Genomic DNA, 17488 nt, shown 5'->3' with positions numbered 1-17488 from the left:
CAACATCTAATATTTAGCTGTTGCAGACTTGTATTATATTTTATAGTGTCTTGGCTTATCACGATTTTGATTTTTTAATAAAATAAGGGTATTATGCAAGGATATGTACCATATATAACACTGTTGTGGATGAACTTATTTGTGCATGAAACTGTGAATTTTGTATACCACCCATGGGCATGGTTACTGTAAGTTAATTAGGGCATCTAAAGGTAATAATGTTAAGACTTTTGACGCCCATTGCAAATTTGTTTTTGGTGCATGTTTGTTGAATGACTGGACTTTCTGCTGGTTGGCTCTTTGAGGAAAGATGGTGAGGTGTAGGGAAGATGGGTACAGGCAGTGAGGGAGGTTAAAGTAAAGAAAAAAGTGAAGATGCTATTATTTATCTGAAGTTTGGTTTCCATGACAATTGAGGTAGTCATTTCTCTCCTCTTTCAATATACACCTTTAGTCAAAAGTCAGCAAACTTTTTCTGGAAGGGGACAGATGTAAAGTTGGCCATTAAATATCTGCAGCAACTACCCAACTCTGGGAAAGCAGCTATAGACATATGTAAACCAAGAATGCCTGTGTTCCAATAAAATTTTACAATTTTTGCATCTGTGTTCATGAGGGATATTGGTCTGTAGTTTTCTTGTAATATCTTTGTTTTTTGTAATGTCTTTGTTTATGGCAATGCTGTCCTCATAGAATCAATCGGAAAATGTATAGAATTGATATTTATTACTTCTTCTCTGTGGGCTCCAATTACACATTAGGCTGCTTGGATTTGTCCTACAGCTCATCGAATCTGTTCTCTTTCCCTCTCTTTCTGTTTTATTTCTCTCTGTGTTTTCACTAACCTTTTTCTCTGTAGTGTATAATATACTATTAATCCTATCCAGGGTAATTTTTATTTCATGTGTCATAGTTTTTATCACTAGAAGTTCAATTTGGGTATTTTTTTATGTCTTATCTCTACTTGCTCAATTTTTTAATCTCCTTGCCTACTAATTCTATACTATGTCATTTGTGGGTCTGTTTCTAGGGATTGATTTTTCTCATTATTGGTAATAATTTGCTGCTTTTATATGTTTGCTGCTTCTTTTATATGTTGGAAATGCTTATGCTATAATATTAAGTGAAAAAAATTAAATAGAAAACTGTATTATGATCCTCTTTTTATTTTTAATAATGTTTATTCATCAAACATGTCATGATCGTTACCATCTCAAGACTTTATTCATATTTCTCCCTCTGCCTGCAATGCTTACAATGACTAAGACTTTCTGGTCCTTAAGTCTCAGCATAGGTCTCTGCTTTTCAGAGAGACTTTCCTGACTGCTCTTCTCCACATAACATTCCACCTCCTCACAAACCTACTCTGAAAGCCTCTATCTCTCTTGCATAGCCAATGCCCTTCATAGCACTTATCACAACTATCTACCTAATTTTTTCTGTTCTCCTCCCAACATAGAGAAGAAGCTCCAAGAAAGCAGTGATTGTGTCTGTCTTACTTTCTACTCTCTCCTTAGTGCCTAAGAGTGCCTGGTGCTCAATAAGTATTGAGTGTATGAGTCAGGAAATATTTTTCCAAAGTATTGTTGTCTCTGAATGGCAGGATAATATGTGTTTTTTGTTTTTCTCTCTTAAACTTTTCTTGCTTTTACAAAGTTTCTATAATGAATATTTATCTCTTTTACAATGAGAAAAATGCAGAGTACTCTATATTAAAATAATATTTGAGTACTTGCTACATTGATGGAATGGGGAGACTTGGGTGTGTGAATGACTACAAGAAAGGAGAAGCACCCAAAGGCAGCAGCTATACATTCTATTAATATACAGTATCTACAAGCAGAAAAGATATGTACACATGAAATTTAGAATTAATATACAAGTTAATAATAAAATTTTATTTGAATAGTGCTTTGTAACTTAATAAAATGACTTATATTCTCTTATTTAATCTTCATAACCACCATAAGATGTATTATCTTCTCCATCTTCTAGAACACTCATGTACTTCTAGTTGTTGGCAGAGTAAGGCATAAGTATTATGGTTTGGTGTTAGCCACTCCCACCTCAGAGAACGTTGAATAATTGAGTTATGTCTCTGGTGTCCTCCCATCTTTCTTCTTCTTCTTCTTCTTCTTTTTGTTTTTTGTTTTTTGTTTTTGTTTGTTTTATTTGCTTCTTGGACTTCTACCCTTTGCCCTACTCTCCAAGAGCATCTTAACTTTGTGCTGCTCACTCCTTCCTTCCACCCACTGTGCCCTCCTTTCTTGGGTCTGATCTCTTCCAAATGCCCCCCTGTTCAAAATCACCTCTTCCTTCTCTGTCTCCAATTCCCAAACTGAACTTCCAGTTCCTGCAAAAGGCAAATCCCAGGTAAGTGCTGGAGGTTCTCTGCCTGTCAGAGCTTGGCTGTGTATGTGGGTGGCGGTGGCTGAGTCAGCTCTGTCAGGCAGTAGGGCCAGGGCTGCATAGTCTCAAGCCCCTTAAAAGCAGATGTGTGATGGTATAGATGGGCCTCAAGTCTGAGTGGTCAAAAGCAAGGGAAATACAGGCTTAAACCCAGACCAAGGCTTATATTAGCAACCAGCAGACAGAGGCCTGGGCAGATGAACGCAGAGCCATATCTATGAATGTCCTAAAGGAGCAGAGGTCCTTTGGAAAATAATAGAAGCAGGAGTGGGACTGCGATCTAAATTAACGCCAGGTTAAAGTAGTCAATATCACTTCTTTTTCCACTAATGATAATATTTTGATAAAGGAAAGATTGAAGGGCAGGAGTGATAAGAAGAACAATATTATTATCTTAAATAAAATCTTAGTAAACAAAACCTGATAATGATTAAATAATCTACAAACCATGATCAAGTAGCATTTATTCCTAAGCTCAGAGGTCTTTAACACAAAGAAAAGCATCAATGTAATTTATCCTATTAGCTAAAAATTTAGTAAAAATATTTAAATTGTCTATATAGATGCTAAAGAAAATTTTTATTTAAAAAGCAGCAAATTTTCTCTTCATCAGGGTATTTTTTGGTCTGTTTAGAAAATGAACTTTATTTATTACAGAAAATTGTCTTTTAGAATAGGATATTAGAAGGCAGCTGAAAACTTGATGGCTTATAACCGTTTCTAATTTCTCCCTATGTAGAAAATAGCTCAGCAGTGAAGGGATAAACTGCCATACCCGCTCCCCTAGACCTGGTGGTGGGGGGGGTCAGTGTTGGAAATTACTATGGTAATTGGAATTCATGCCTGTTTCGTTCACTTCTTTTCTCTTTTACAACTTGCAGGGTTCAGTATTATTACAGCTGCGGTAGAGAGTCTGTAATCTGGGAGATCCCTTCTCCTGCACTGTTTTGCCAACCTTCCAAAAGGATCCAGAAGCTGGCACAGCCCAACAGATTCAAGAAAGGGAATCTAATAAATAGGTAGAGTACCTTGAGAATCTCCATAAATTCTCATCTAATTTGGTGAATGTCATAATATTGTTGTTCTAATTTTAGTGTATGCAATTTCATAAAATAGAAGTCCACTTGTGTTTCAAAGCATCAGGGTGAAAAATCAAATATTTGCAGCAATTGTGGTTAATCAGAAGATCATCATCAGTAATTACATTTGACTCAAATTGTAGTGAAGCTAAAATTCACACTAAACTTACCATTGTCAGCCAATTAAAAAATATGCAAATGAAATATTACAGGTTTTTGCAGTTCATGTTCTCTTATGCCTCTGTGACTGCAAATGCTCTTCCTTCTGCTTTAAATTCTGAAATTCTCCTTGTCTTTAAAAGACAGATTAGGGGGCTTCCCTGGTGGCGCAGTGGTTGAGAATCTGCCTGCCAATGCAGGGGACACGGGTTCGAGCCCTGGTCTGGGAAGATCCCACATGCCACAGAGCAACTAGGCCCGTGAGCCACAATTACTGAGCCTGCGCGTCTGGAGCCTGTGCTCCGCAACAAGAGAGGCCGCGATAGTGAGAGGCCCGCGCACCGCGATGAAGAGTGGCCCCCACTTGCCACAACTAGAGAAAGCCCTCGCACAGAAATGAAGACCCAACACAGCCATCAATAAATAAAAAAAAAAAACAAAAAAACAAAAAACGACAGATTAGGAAATTCCCTGGTGGTCCACTGGTTAGGACTTCACACTGTCACTGCCAAGGGCCTGGGTTCAATCCCTGCTGGGGCAACTAAAATGCCATAAGCCACACGGCACAGCCAAAGAAAAAAAGAGCTTAGGTGATACTTTCCACATGGGAGTTAAGATTGTGATAAGGTTATTGGAAAAAATGTTAGGTTGCATTAGTGGAATATGCAGTGTACATGTTCCACCAAGTGTGGAGTGTGATAGTACTACTGTACACTACTTTAATCAGAACACATTAGGTATATGTGTCCACTTATGGATGTTATACCTGAAGAAACTGATAATAAATTTGAGACTATTCAGAGGTGATGAATGAGATGTTGATTCTTCTGGAAGCTATGTTATATGAATGATAGTTAAGAGAAATAACATGTTTAGCTTAGAGAAGACACTAAAGTAGCAGTGATAGCTATGTTTCAAGGGTCAGCATCTGCAAGAGGAAAGGGAAGTCAAAGTAAAATTACTTAGAACTAGAAGTAGAACAAGGAATTTACAGAGCAGCCGATGTCAGCTAAGTGTAGAAAAATCTTTCTGATAGCTATGCAGTAATGGAGGCGTTTATTTGGAAAGGTCAACTGCCAACTCCACCCAAATCCCTGAAAATGTTCAAGCACAAACTGGAATGATGACTATACATGGATCTTAGAAAAGATTCATGTATTCAGGCATAGGTTGAACTGGACAACTTGAGTCTTTTTCCATCATAGAATCCAGCAAAAGTGGCCCAATTCCTCCACAAAATTTGCTTATTTGTCAGTTTATTAAACAAAATCTGTTAATTTAGTTAAAATATGCATGTAAAATATGCATGTAAATCTGGTAAAAATCTGTATCTATAAACTAGAAGAATACTTTAATTATCTGTTACCAATTTTTGAGACACCTGAGTTTGACGTTTCATATAAGTGAAACCCCCTTGAGTGCTAAAACATTCTGTATTTTTAAAAGTTTGTTTCCCTGCTTTCCTAAGGAGATTCTTTTGATACTAAACATACATGTAACCTTTTTCCATTGGCTTGAGATATTTATTATGAACATCAACTATCACATAATAACTTAATTTGGTAAACCTCTCAGAAAGTATTTAAGTATGAAGCACATTGCTTAGGCTAAGTGGTCTGACCTCTTTAGATTATGATATTCACTTCTCATAGTTTTCCTGTCATTTCTCTTTTTATTGGGAGAATAGTCTCTAAGTAGCCTCTTTTCTGATCTTTTGTGCTCTGGAAACAGATAACCAAGCTTGTCAGAATTGTGTGAGGGGGAAAATGCAAGTGCTTAATGAAGACACACAGGGTTGTCCAATAAACGTACTACATGAGCTTGGACTTTGTGACATATATTTTAGCTGATTCACTAGAGGGGCTCAACAGTAGATTTGAGCAGTCAGAAGAAAGAATCAGCAAACTTAAAGATAGGTCAGTGAAGATGATCAAGTCTGAGGAGCAGAAAGAAAAAAGAATGAAATAAAATAAAGCCCTATAGCCCTGTAAGACAGCATCAAGAGTATTAACATATTGATAATGGGAATTTCATAAATAGAGTAGAGAGATAAAGGGGCAGAAGGAATATTTAAAGAAACAATGGCCCAAAGCTTCCCAGGTTAGATGAAAAACAATCTTCACATGCAAGTAACTCAACAAACGCCAAGTGTGATATACTCAAAAAGATCTACAGCCTGACACATCATAATCAAACTGTTCGCAATAAAAGACAAAGAGAGAATCTTGAAAGCAGCAAGAGAAGTGACTCATCATATGCAAAGGATCTGCAATAAGGTTAACAGGTGACCTCTCATCAGAAACCATAGAGGCCAGAAGGCAGTGGCATGACGTATTTAAAGCACTGAAAGAAAAATACTGTCAGCCAAGAATACTCTGGCTAACAAAATCATCCTTCAAAAATAAAAGAAATTAAGACATTTCCAGTTAAACAAAAACTGAGAAAATTCATCACCAGCAGACCCGCTTTACAGTAAATACTAAAGGGAGTCCTTCAGGCTAAAATGAAAGGACACTAGACAATAACTTGAATCCACATGAAGAAATAAAATTGAGTTAACTACATAGGTAAATATAAAAGATAGTATACATGTATTTTTCTGTTTGTAACTCTTTTATTCTCCTACCTAATTTAAAAGACAACTGCATAGGACTTCCCTGGCGGTCCAGTGGTTAAGACTCCATGCTCCCAATACAGGGGGCGCAGGTTCAATCCCTGGTCAGGGAATGAATATCCCACATGCCGCGTGGCGTGGGCAAAAAAAAAAAAAAGAAAAGACAACTGCATAAAGCAATAATTATAAATCTGTCTTGATGGACATACAATGTATTAAAAAACAGCCCAAAGAGGGGAGGGAATGGAGTGATATTAATCTGAATTCGATTCTTATAAGTTAAGATATACAGGGCAACAACTAAGAAAATAATTTTTAAAATATAGTAAAAGAAATAACAAGGAATTTAAAGGGTACACTAGAAAATATCTAACATGGAAGAAGGGAGGAATGGAGGAATAGAGGAATAAAAAGATGTAACATGTGAAAAACAAAAGCAAAATGGCAAGCATAAATTCCATGTTATGAGTAATTGCATTAAATGCAAATGAACTGAACAGTCCAATCAAAAGGCAGGGATTGACAGAATGGATTAAAAAAACGTACTCAGTAGTATGCTGTCTATAAGACACATACTTTAGATTCAAAGAAATAAATAAGCTGAAAGGAAAAGGATGTAAAAAGGTATACTATGAAAACTAACTAAAGTGAGTGGATATACTCATATCGGACGATTAGACTTTAAGACAAAGAAGGACATTTTATAGTAATGAAATGGTCAATCCATTAGAGAACTATAACAATTATAAACATATATATAACTAACAACAGGAACCCAAAATAGATGAAGCAAAACCTGGTAGAATTGAAAAGAGAAATAGATAATTCAACAAGTTGAGTTTTTCAATACTCTACTTTCAATAATAGGAATAATAACAAGCAGAAGATCAACAAGGAAATAGAAGGCTTGAACAATACTATAAACCAAAAATACCTAATTGACATTTATAGGACACTATACCCAAAAATAGCAGAACACACATTCTTCTCAAGTGCACATGGAATATTCTCTAGGATAGATCATATATTAGGTCATAAAACAAATGTCAATAAATTTAAATGAATTGAATTCATACAAAATCTGTTCTCTGACCACAATGATGAAATTAGGAACCAACAGCAGAAGAAAAAATTTAAATATGTGTAATTAAATACACTCCTAAACAAACAATGGGTCAAAGAATAACTCACTTTGATATTAATAAAATGAAAACACAGTATACCAAAACTTATGAGATGCAGCTAAAGTAGTGATTAGTGGGAAATTTTAGCTGTAGATGCCTACATAAAAAATAAAAAAGATTGCAAATTGTAACCTAATCTTCCATCTTAAGAGATTACAAATGGAAAAGCAAACTAATTCAAGCAAGCAGAAAGAAGGAAATTATAAAGATTAGTGTGGAAATAAATAGAAACCAGAAAGACAGAAAATCAACAAAACTGAAAGTTGGCTCTTTGAAAAGATCAACAAAACAAACCTTTGGCTAGACTCATCAAGACAATAAGACAGAAGACTCAAATTACTAAAATCATGAAAGAAAGAAGGGACCTTTCTAAGGAATCATTTGCAAAAGAAGGGTTGCAAATTGATCTTATAGAGAGGAAAAAGGATTATAAGGGATTACTATGAGCAATTGTAAGGCCAACAGATTAGATAACATAAACGAAATGGATGAATTCCTAGAAAGACAAACCACTGAAATTGACTGAATAATAGAAAATCTCAACAGACCCATAACAAATAAAGAGATTTAATTAATACTTTTTTAAAATAAATTTTATTTATTTATTTATTTATTTATTTATTTATTTATTTATGGCTGTGTTGGGTCTTCGTTTCTGTGCAAGGGCTTTCTCCAGTTGCAGCAAGCGGGGGCCACTCTTCATCGCGGTGTGCGGGCCTCTCACTATCGCAGCCTCTCTTGTTGAGGAGTACATGCTCCAGACGCGCAGGCTCGGTAGTTGTGGCTCACGGGCCTACTTGCTCCACGGCATGTGGGATCTTTCCAGACCAGGGCTCGAACCCGTGTCCCATGCATTGGCAGGCAGATTCTCAACCACTGTGCCACCAGGGAAGCCCTAATTAATACTTTTTAAAAACTTCCTATGAACAGCTCAGGAACAGATGCCTTCATTGATGAATTCAATGATATGCTTAGAGAAGACCTAGACCAATCCTGCAGATTCTTCCAAAAGATAGGTCACTTCCCAACTCATTCCATGAGGTCCATATTACCCTGATACCAAACCAAAAAACGTTTGTAATGACAAGAGAAGAAAATGACAGACAATATCTCTTATGAATATATGTGTAACAATTCATACCAAAATACTACCAAACCAAGTCCAAATATACATGCAACAATCCACACCAAAATACTAGCAAAGCATATCAAACAACATATAAAAATAATTATACACCATGACCAAGTTGGATTTATTCTAGGAATACAAGAATATGTTGAGTTCAACATACTAAAATCAATGTAATACATCAAATTAATAGACTAAAAAAACCCAAAACTACATGATTACCTGAATAGACTCAGAAAAAGCACTTAACAAAATTTAACACATATCATATTCAACAAACTAGGTATAGAAGTGAACTTCCTCAGCTTGATAAAGGGCATCTACAAAGAGCCCACAGCTAACATCATAATTAGTGGTGAAAGACTAAAAGCTTTCACCCTAAGATCAGGAACAAGACAAGAACATCAGTTTTCACCACTTCTATTCAACATTATACTAGAGATTTGAATCAGGGCAATTAGGCAAGAGAAAGAAATAAAGGTATGAAGGTTGTAAAGGAAGAAGTATTGATAACTCTCTACTCATAGATGACATGATCTTATACATAGAAAATCTCAGGGAATCCACATGAAAATGATTAGAGCTAATAAATTAGTTCAGGAAGGCACAGAATTGAAGATCAATATACAAAAATCAATTGTATACCTATCCACTAGCAATGAACAATCTGAAAATGAAATTAAGAAACAATTCCATTTGCAGCAACGTCAAAAAGCACAAAACAATACATGCAATGGAATATTAGCCTTAAAAAGGAAGAAAATTCTGACAAATGCTACAACATGGATGAACCTTGAGGACATTATGCTAAATGAAATAAGCCAGTCACAAGAAACCAAATACTATATGACTCCACTTATACACAGTACCAACTATAGTCAAATTCATACACAGAAAGTAAGATGGTGGTTGTCAGGGACTAGGGGGTGGGGAGAATGAGGAGTTGTTTAATGGGTATAGAGATTTGCATGACGAATATTGTTCTGGAGGTTGGTTGCATAACAATGAATGCATTTAATGCTACTGTACTATACACTGAAAAATGGTGAAGATGGTAAATTTTATGTTATATGTATTTTAATATAATTAAAAATAAAAGAACAAAATACTGAGGAATAAACTTAACAAAAGAAGTGCAATGTACGTACACAGAAAACTACAAACATTGTTGAAAGAAATAGAAGATTTAAATACATGGAAAGACATTCTCTGTTCATGGATTAGAAGTCTTAATTTTGTTATGATGACACTTCTCACCAAATTGATCTACAGATTCAATACAATCCCTATTAAAAGTCCAGCTCTCCTTTTTGGGTAGAAATTGACAAGGTGATTCTAAACTTCATATAGAAATGCAAGAGACCTAGAATAGCAAAAACAATCTTGAAAAAGAATAACAAAGTTGGAAGACTTACAGCTTCTGATTTGAAAACTTACTAAAAAGCTACAGTAATCAAAACAGTGTGTTACTGGCATAAGAATAGACATATAGATCAATGGAATAGAATTGAGAGTCCAGAAGTAAACCCTTATGGTATATGTCAGTTGATTTTTGACAAGGATGCCAAGACAGTTTAATTGAGGAAGAATAGTCTTTTAAACAAATGGTGCTAGGATAACTGGATATCCACATGCAAAAGAATGAAGTTGAACCCCTACTTCACACCATACACAAAAGTTAATTCAAAATGGATCACAGACCTAAATATGAGAGCTAAAATTATAAAACTCTTAGAAGAAAACATAGGCATATATCTCTGTGACCTAAGCAGTGGTTTCTTAGATATGACACCAAAAACACATGTGACAAAAATACAATAAATTGGACTTCATCAAAAGTGAAAACTTTTGTGCATCAAAGGACACTCTCAAGGGAATGAAAAGACAACTCATAAATTGGGAGAAAATATTTGCAGATCATATATCTGATAAGAGACTAGTATTCAGAAAAAATACAAAGAATTCTTAATACTGTTCAAAAAAGACAAATAACCCAATTTAAAAAATAGGCAAAGGACTTGAATAGACATTTCTCCACAGAAAATATACAAGGAACAAGAAGCACATGAGAAGATGCTAAATATCATTAGTCATCTTGGAATTGCATGTTAAAACTCTGAGATTCTACTTCACACCTCTAGAATGGCAATAATAGTAATTAATAAAGAGAAAATAACTTGGAGAGGATGTGGAGAAATTGAAACCCTCATACATTGCTGGTGGGAATGTAAACTGGTGAAGCTTATATGGAAAATAGTTTTCCAGGTCCTCAAAATGTTAAACATAGAATTATATGATCAACTCCACTCCTAGGCATGTACCCAAGACACTTGAAAACATATGTTCACACGAAAGCTTGTACATGAATATTCACAGCAGCATTCCAAAATAGCCAAAAAGTGGAAGCAACTCAAATGTTCATCAATGGATGCATGGGTAAACAAAATGTGACAAATCCATATAATGGGATATTTTTCAACCATAAAAGGAAAGACTTACTCATACATGATTCTTGAAAATATGCCAAGTGAAGGAAGCTAGACACAAAAAGTGACCTATTTGTATGATTCCATGTATTTGACATTTCCAGAATAAGCAAATCCATAGAGACAGAAAGTAGATTACTAGTTCCTAGAGGTGGGGAGGGGCTGGGGAGGGGGTAATGGGGTGGGATTTTAATAGGTATAAGATTTTTCTTTAGGGTGTTGAAAACGTTCTGAATTTAGGTAGTGGTGATGGTTGCACAATTTTGTGAATATTCTAGAAAGCGTAGAATTGTACACTTTAAAAGGGTAACTTCTATGGTATGTTAACTATATATCAATTTTTAAAACTAACAGACTACCCCTAGAGGGTAATCATATTTATTTGAGAAAAACTTTTTCCATATTAGGTTTGTAGGTTTGTTGGTTGATAGGTTTCTGTTCTGGGAAAGGAGTATGTGGGGAAACCACCTATGATAATCGGCCAGGTTGCTGGGGGTTATGTCCAGCGCTATCTCAAACTGCACTGCAGAGGAGACTGGCCATCACAGAGGGTTCTTGGTAGTGACTGGAATTTTTATCTCAGGGTTTTAATAGGAGGTTTTGGTAGGCAGTGAAGTGTTTTTTAAACTGCAAGTCTCAACCCATCAGTGGATCATGAAATCAATTCCAGTTGTTGTTTTTATGAAATCAAATGAAATTTTACAAATCAGAATGCATTGCCTAGGGAGAGCATCGTTTCATGATCATTTTGTTTCAGATACACAGATTTACATATATTGTATCACAATATAAAATGTACTTCTTACTGTGGATCATAGTAAAACAACTTTGAGAAACACCAATCTAGTAGAAAGAACACTAATGATTATGGGAAAAGATGTTCCTAAGATAGGAACAATATATATAATTGATTGGAGGTTGATTATAGCAATGAAGAATGCAGTTATTGTTCCTCCAATGATTATAATATTTCATGTTCCATTTGCATATAGGCCCTTCAGTGATTACTTAAGAGATTCTCTTCAAATCTCTGATCCTTCTCCCCGGATATTACAACTCTCAATAGCCAAAGCCACAAATCCAAACTATGTTCCTCCAAAAAGCGTAAGTGGGTCCATGTGAAAGAAACAGTTCCTGATGGACTTTGTAACGTGTAGCATGTTTGTAACTGTAATGTGCTCCCCTCTTATTTCTGGGTGTGTATTTTCCTTTTCTTCATGTTTATTTTCCCCTCTCATCAAATGAATTTTTCTGACTATCTCCCCCGTGCCTAATGTATCAGTCAGGATTTGATGAGAGAAGCAGAACCACAATGCGTATTATAGAATTAACCTTAAGCAATTGTGGGAGCTGATGAAAAGTCTGTGGAAGACTGTTACAGCAGCTGGGACTTGGGTCTGGTCATAGATCTAGAAGAAATGTGAGAGACTAGGGGTAGTTCAGCAGTCCCCTGGAAGATATTTACTTCAGGGGAGGCCATTACAGGAGAGTCTTGCCTCTTCAGACAAGGGAGGAAGGGCTGATTCTATTGGTAAGGAAGGCTCAGGTACGTTCAGGGGTTCAAAGTCCCCCCTTCACTGGAATGTGCCCTTATGTTCCGATTCCAATTTTTAAGGTCCAATTCCTTCTCAATCATTGCCCTAACTTTAATATAGGAGACCATATAAGTTTGGGAATTCAATTTGCGCTGTAATTCCCCCACTCACAGAATTAGATTTTGAGCTTGGTTTTGAGAATTTTCAGTCCTGTGACCATTAAAGATAAGGGTTTCTTTTGGGTAAGTCACAAAAACTTTGTGGTCCCTTAACTACACCTTAAGGTGGGAATTTAAAGGCCTGAGCTGGTAATTTCTTTCCTCAAGTTCTCCAGTGCACTTAGAAGCAATGAGCCAACCTCACTATACCTCTTTATTTCACTAAAATGATCTCTGTCAGCAGCTGCTTGGTTACCAAATCTTGCTTTCTGTTTTGTCAGTGCATGCCACGGATTACCAGTGTCTTTTTTTTTTTTTTTTTAAACCACTGGCAATAGGATCATTAATAGCTTTAAATCTAATCTGCTCAGAAAACAAATTCCAGATAGTCTAGAACCAGTACAGGCATACTTCAGAGATATTTTGGTTTCAGTTCTAGACCACCCCAATAAAGCAAATATTGCAATAAAGCAAGTCACACAAACTTTTTGCTTTCCCAGTGCATATAAAGGTTATGTTTACACTACTGTAGTCTATTAAATGTGCAATAGCATTATGTCTAAAAAAACAATGTACACACCTTAGTTAAAAAAATACTGCTAAAAAATCTTAACCATCATCTGAGCCTTCAGTGAGTTGTAATCTTTTTGCAATAGTAATGTCAAAGATCACTGATCACATATCAGCATAATATAATAAAAATGGAAAAGTTTGAAATATTGTGAGAGTATTTCTGACACAAAGACACAAAGTGAGCAGATGCTGTTAGGGAAATGGTGCCGATAGACTTGCTTGATGCAGGGTTGCCACAAAACTTCAATTTGTGAAAAACGCAGTATCTGCAAAGTACAATAAAACACAGTATGCCTGAACAGAGAACCCATCCTTAAAGTTCTGATCTGGTTATCTGTTGCTTTATACCAAACCACCCCCAAGCTTAGTGATGTAAAACAACAGCCAGGGGGGAGGAGCCAAGATGGCAGTGTGGGAAGCTGCAGAGTTAGCTCTCCCCACAACTAGGGTGCCTGCTGGCCGCTGGTGGGGGGCTCTAACCACCAAGGAGACGGGAGGAACCCCAGAGTGAACCGGTAGGATGTAGGGGGACCGAGGGGGGAGAAGTGGAGGCCAGACAGGATCGGCACCCCTGAGGCTGGGGAGATCAGGAGAGGCAGGTGGGAGGGACTCTCCAGGAAGAGCGGGGAGAGGAGTGGAGGGCAATCACCTGGCCCACTGGGGCCACAGAGCCTGCTGAGCTCCCAAGACGGTTCCCCCCCTCCAAAGCCCATCCAGGCTGCGTGGGCCCTCGGGGCATAGGAGGGAGGCTGGGGAGATCAGGAGTGGCAGGCGGGAGGGGCCCTCCCAGACCCCAGACCGGAGGAGTGGGAGAGGAGAGGAGGGAGTTTGCCCCGCCCACTTGGGCCCAGGAAGCCTGCTGGGCTCCCAGGTGAGGTACCCTGCCCTCTGAGACCAGGGGTGGGGGGCACGCCTGGGCCCCTTCTGTTCCTTGAGCCTAAGCCCCACCCCCAAAGCCCCCAGGGCCTTTTCCAGCCCTATGGTTCCTGAGCATAGGCCCCACCCACCACCCAAACCTCGCACTTGCTTAGGCCCTGCCCTGCACAGTCAAGGCCTTTCCCCACCTCCTTTTTTTTTTTCTTTTCAGCGTTCAGCAAGTATTATTAAAATGAAGGGAAATTTATGGATGGCACTTTGTAACAATCAGGAACTGTTGATTAATAAAGTTAGTTCATTATTCTCCTGAAACCTAGGCAGCTATGAGAATTGTCAGACGGATCATTTTATTCATTATTTTTCATTAATGCAACCAGATTCTCTGATTCTGAAGGAAAAAAAAAAAAACTTCCTCCTCTTTTTCACTATTGTGGTACTAACATACCTTCCGGTTGTTGGTTCATCTATATGTTTATTTTTGCATTCTTTCTAACATATCTCTTAGTTTCCTAGTCTAATTTTATTTTTTACTTTGTTATTATTCTTTTTTTTTGCCACCCCACGCGGCTTGTGGGATCTTGATTTGTGAGCACGGGGTCGGGTGGAAGCTCCTGTGGTGGGAGCTCCGAGTCTGAACCACTGGACTAACACAGACTAACACAGAACCTCAGACTCTGAATACACTCTGAATATTCATCAGAGTGAGGTCTCATAGAGTTCCTCATCTCAGCACCAAGACCCAGCTCTACCCAGTAGTCTACAAACTCCAGTGTTGGAAGCCTCAGGCCAAACAACCAGTAACACAGGAACACAATCCCACTCATAAAAAAAGAGATGGCAGAAAAATATGTCACAGATGAAGGTGCAAGATAAAAACCTACAAGACCAAATAAATGAAGAGGAAATAGGCAATCTACCTGAGAAAGAATTCAGAGCAATGATAGTAAAGATGATCCAGAATCTCGGAAATAGAATGGAAGCATGGATTGAGAAAATACAAGAAACGTTTAACAAAGATCTAGAAGAACTAAAGAGCAAACAAACAGAGATGAACAACACAATCACTGAAATGAATAATACACTAGAAGGAATCAATAACAGAATAATGGAGGCAGAAGAACGAATAAGTGAGCTGGAAGACAAAACGGTGGAAATAACTACTGAGGAGCAGAATAAAGAGAAAAGAATGAAAAGAATTGAAGACAATCTCAGAGACGTCTGGGACAACACTAAACGCACCAACATTCGAATTATAGGGGTCCCAGAAGAAGAAGAGAAAAAGAAAGTGTCTGAGAAAATATTTGAAGAGATTATAGTGGAAAACTTCCCTAACATGGGAAAGGAAATAGTCACCCAAGTCCAGGGAGCACAGAGAGTTCCATACAGGATAAACCCTAGGAAAAACACACCAAGACACATATTAATCAAACTAACAAAAATTAAAATATTAAAAGCAGCAAGGGAAAAAGAAAAAATAACATACGAAGGAATCCCCATAAGGTTATCAGCTGATTTTTCAGTGGAAACTGTGCCGGCCAGGAGGGAGTGGCAGGATATACTTAAACTGATGAAAGAGAAAAACCTACAACCAAGATTACTCTACCCAGCAAGGATCTCATTCAGATTCAATGGAGAAGTCAAAAGCTTTTCAGACAAACAAAAGCTAAGAGAATTCAGCACCACCAAACCAGCTTTACAACAAATGCTAAAGAAACTTCTCTAAGCAGGAAACACAAGAGAAGAAAAAGACCCACAAAAACAAACCTAAAACAATTAAGAAAATGGTAATAGGGACATACATATTAATAATAACCTTGAATGTAAATGGATTAAAGGCCCCAACCAAAAGACACAGACTGGCTGAATGGATACAAAAACAAGACCCATATATATGCTGATAAGAGACCCACTTCAGACCTAGGGACAGATACAGACTGAAAGTGAAGGGATGGAAAAAGATATTCCATGCAAATGGAAATCAAAAGAAAGCTGGAGTAGCAATACTCATATCTGATAAAATAAACTTTAAAATAAAGACTGTTACAAGAGATAAGGAGGGACACTACATAATGATCAAAGGATCAATCCAAGAAGAAGATATAACAATTATAAACGTTTATGCACCCAACATAGGAACACCTCAGTACATAAGGCAAATGCTAACAACCATGAAAGGAGAAATCGACAGTAACACAATAATAGTAGGGGACTTTAACACCCCACTTACACCAATGGACAGATTATCCAAACAGAAAATAAGGAAACACAAGCTTTAAATGACACAATAGACCAGATAGATCTAATTGATATTTATAGAACATTCCACCCAAAAGTGGCAGAATACACTTTTTTCTCAAGTGCACATGGAACATTCTCTAGGATAGATCACATCTTGGGTCATAAATCAAGCCTCGGAAAATTTAAGAAAATTGAAATCGTATCAAGCATCTTTTCTGACCACAACACTATGAGATTGGAAATCAGTTTCAGGGAAAAAACTGTAAAAAACACAAATGCATGGAGGCTAAACAGTGTGCTACTAAATAACCAAGAGATCACTGGAGAAATCAAAGAAGAAATTAAAGAATACATAGAAACAAATGGCAACGAAAACACGATGACCCAAAACCTATGGGACACAGCAAAAGCAGTTCTAAGAGGGAAGTTTATGGCAATTCAATCTCACCTCGAGAAACAAGAAAAATCTCAAATAAACAATTTAACCCTGCACTTAAAGCAACCAGAGAAAGAAGAACAAAGAAAACCCAAAGTCAGTAGAAGGAAAGAAATCCTAAAGATCAGAGCAGAAATAAATGAAATAGAAACGAAGAAAACAATAGCAAAGATCAATAAAACTAAAAGCTGGTTCTTTGAGAAGATAAACAAAATTGATAAACCCTTAGCCAGACTCATCAAGAAAAAAAGGGAGAGGATGCAAATCAATAAAATTAGAAATGAAAAAGGAGAAATCACAACTGACACTGCAGAAATACAAAGGATTATAAGAGACTACTACAAACAACTGTACGCCAATAAAATGGACAACCATGAAGAAATGGACAAATTCTTGGAAAGGTACAATTTTCCAAGACTGAACCAGGAAGAATTAGAAAATATAAACAGACCTATCACAAGTAATGAAATTGAAACTGTAATTAAAAATCTTCCAACAAACAAAAGTCCAGGACCAGATGGCTTCACAGGCGAATTCTATCAAACATTTAGAGAAGAGCTAACACCGATCTTCTCAAACTCTTCCAAAAAATTGCAGAGGGAGAAACACTCC

At 37.0% G+C, this 17488-nt stretch overlaps 1 protein-coding gene and 1 pseudogene across 2 annotated transcripts in view; one reads left to right on the top strand and one right to left on the bottom strand.

Moving 5' to 3' along the window:
• The window catches only part of LOC309662079 (small ribosomal subunit protein uS17 pseudogene), an 80085-nt pseudogene that overhangs the window by 20284 nt on the left and 42313 nt on the right, over positions 1-17488 (bottom strand). The gene's annotated exons all lie outside the window — the stretch shown is intronic.
• The window catches only part of SPMAP2L (sperm microtubule associated protein 2 like), a 68146-nt gene that overhangs the window by 34658 nt on the left and 16000 nt on the right, over positions 1-17488 (top strand). Inside the window, exons 5-6 of the mRNA XM_082464512.1 lie at positions 3291-3428; positions 12053-12164. Coding sequence (XP_082320638.1) covers positions 3291-3428; positions 12053-12164 — 250 coding nt within the window. The remainder of the gene's footprint in view (positions 1-3290; positions 3429-12052; positions 12165-17488) is intronic.

This window comes from Balaenoptera physalus (genome assembly GCF_965194825.1).
Source record: "Balaenoptera physalus genome assembly, chromosome: 5".
In the NCBI taxonomy this organism is placed as follows: Eukaryota; Metazoa; Chordata; class Mammalia; order Artiodactyla; family Balaenopteridae; genus Balaenoptera; species Balaenoptera physalus.
The sequence above is the reverse complement of the archived record's forward strand: the minus strand, read 5'-3'. Positions and strand labels throughout refer to the sequence as shown.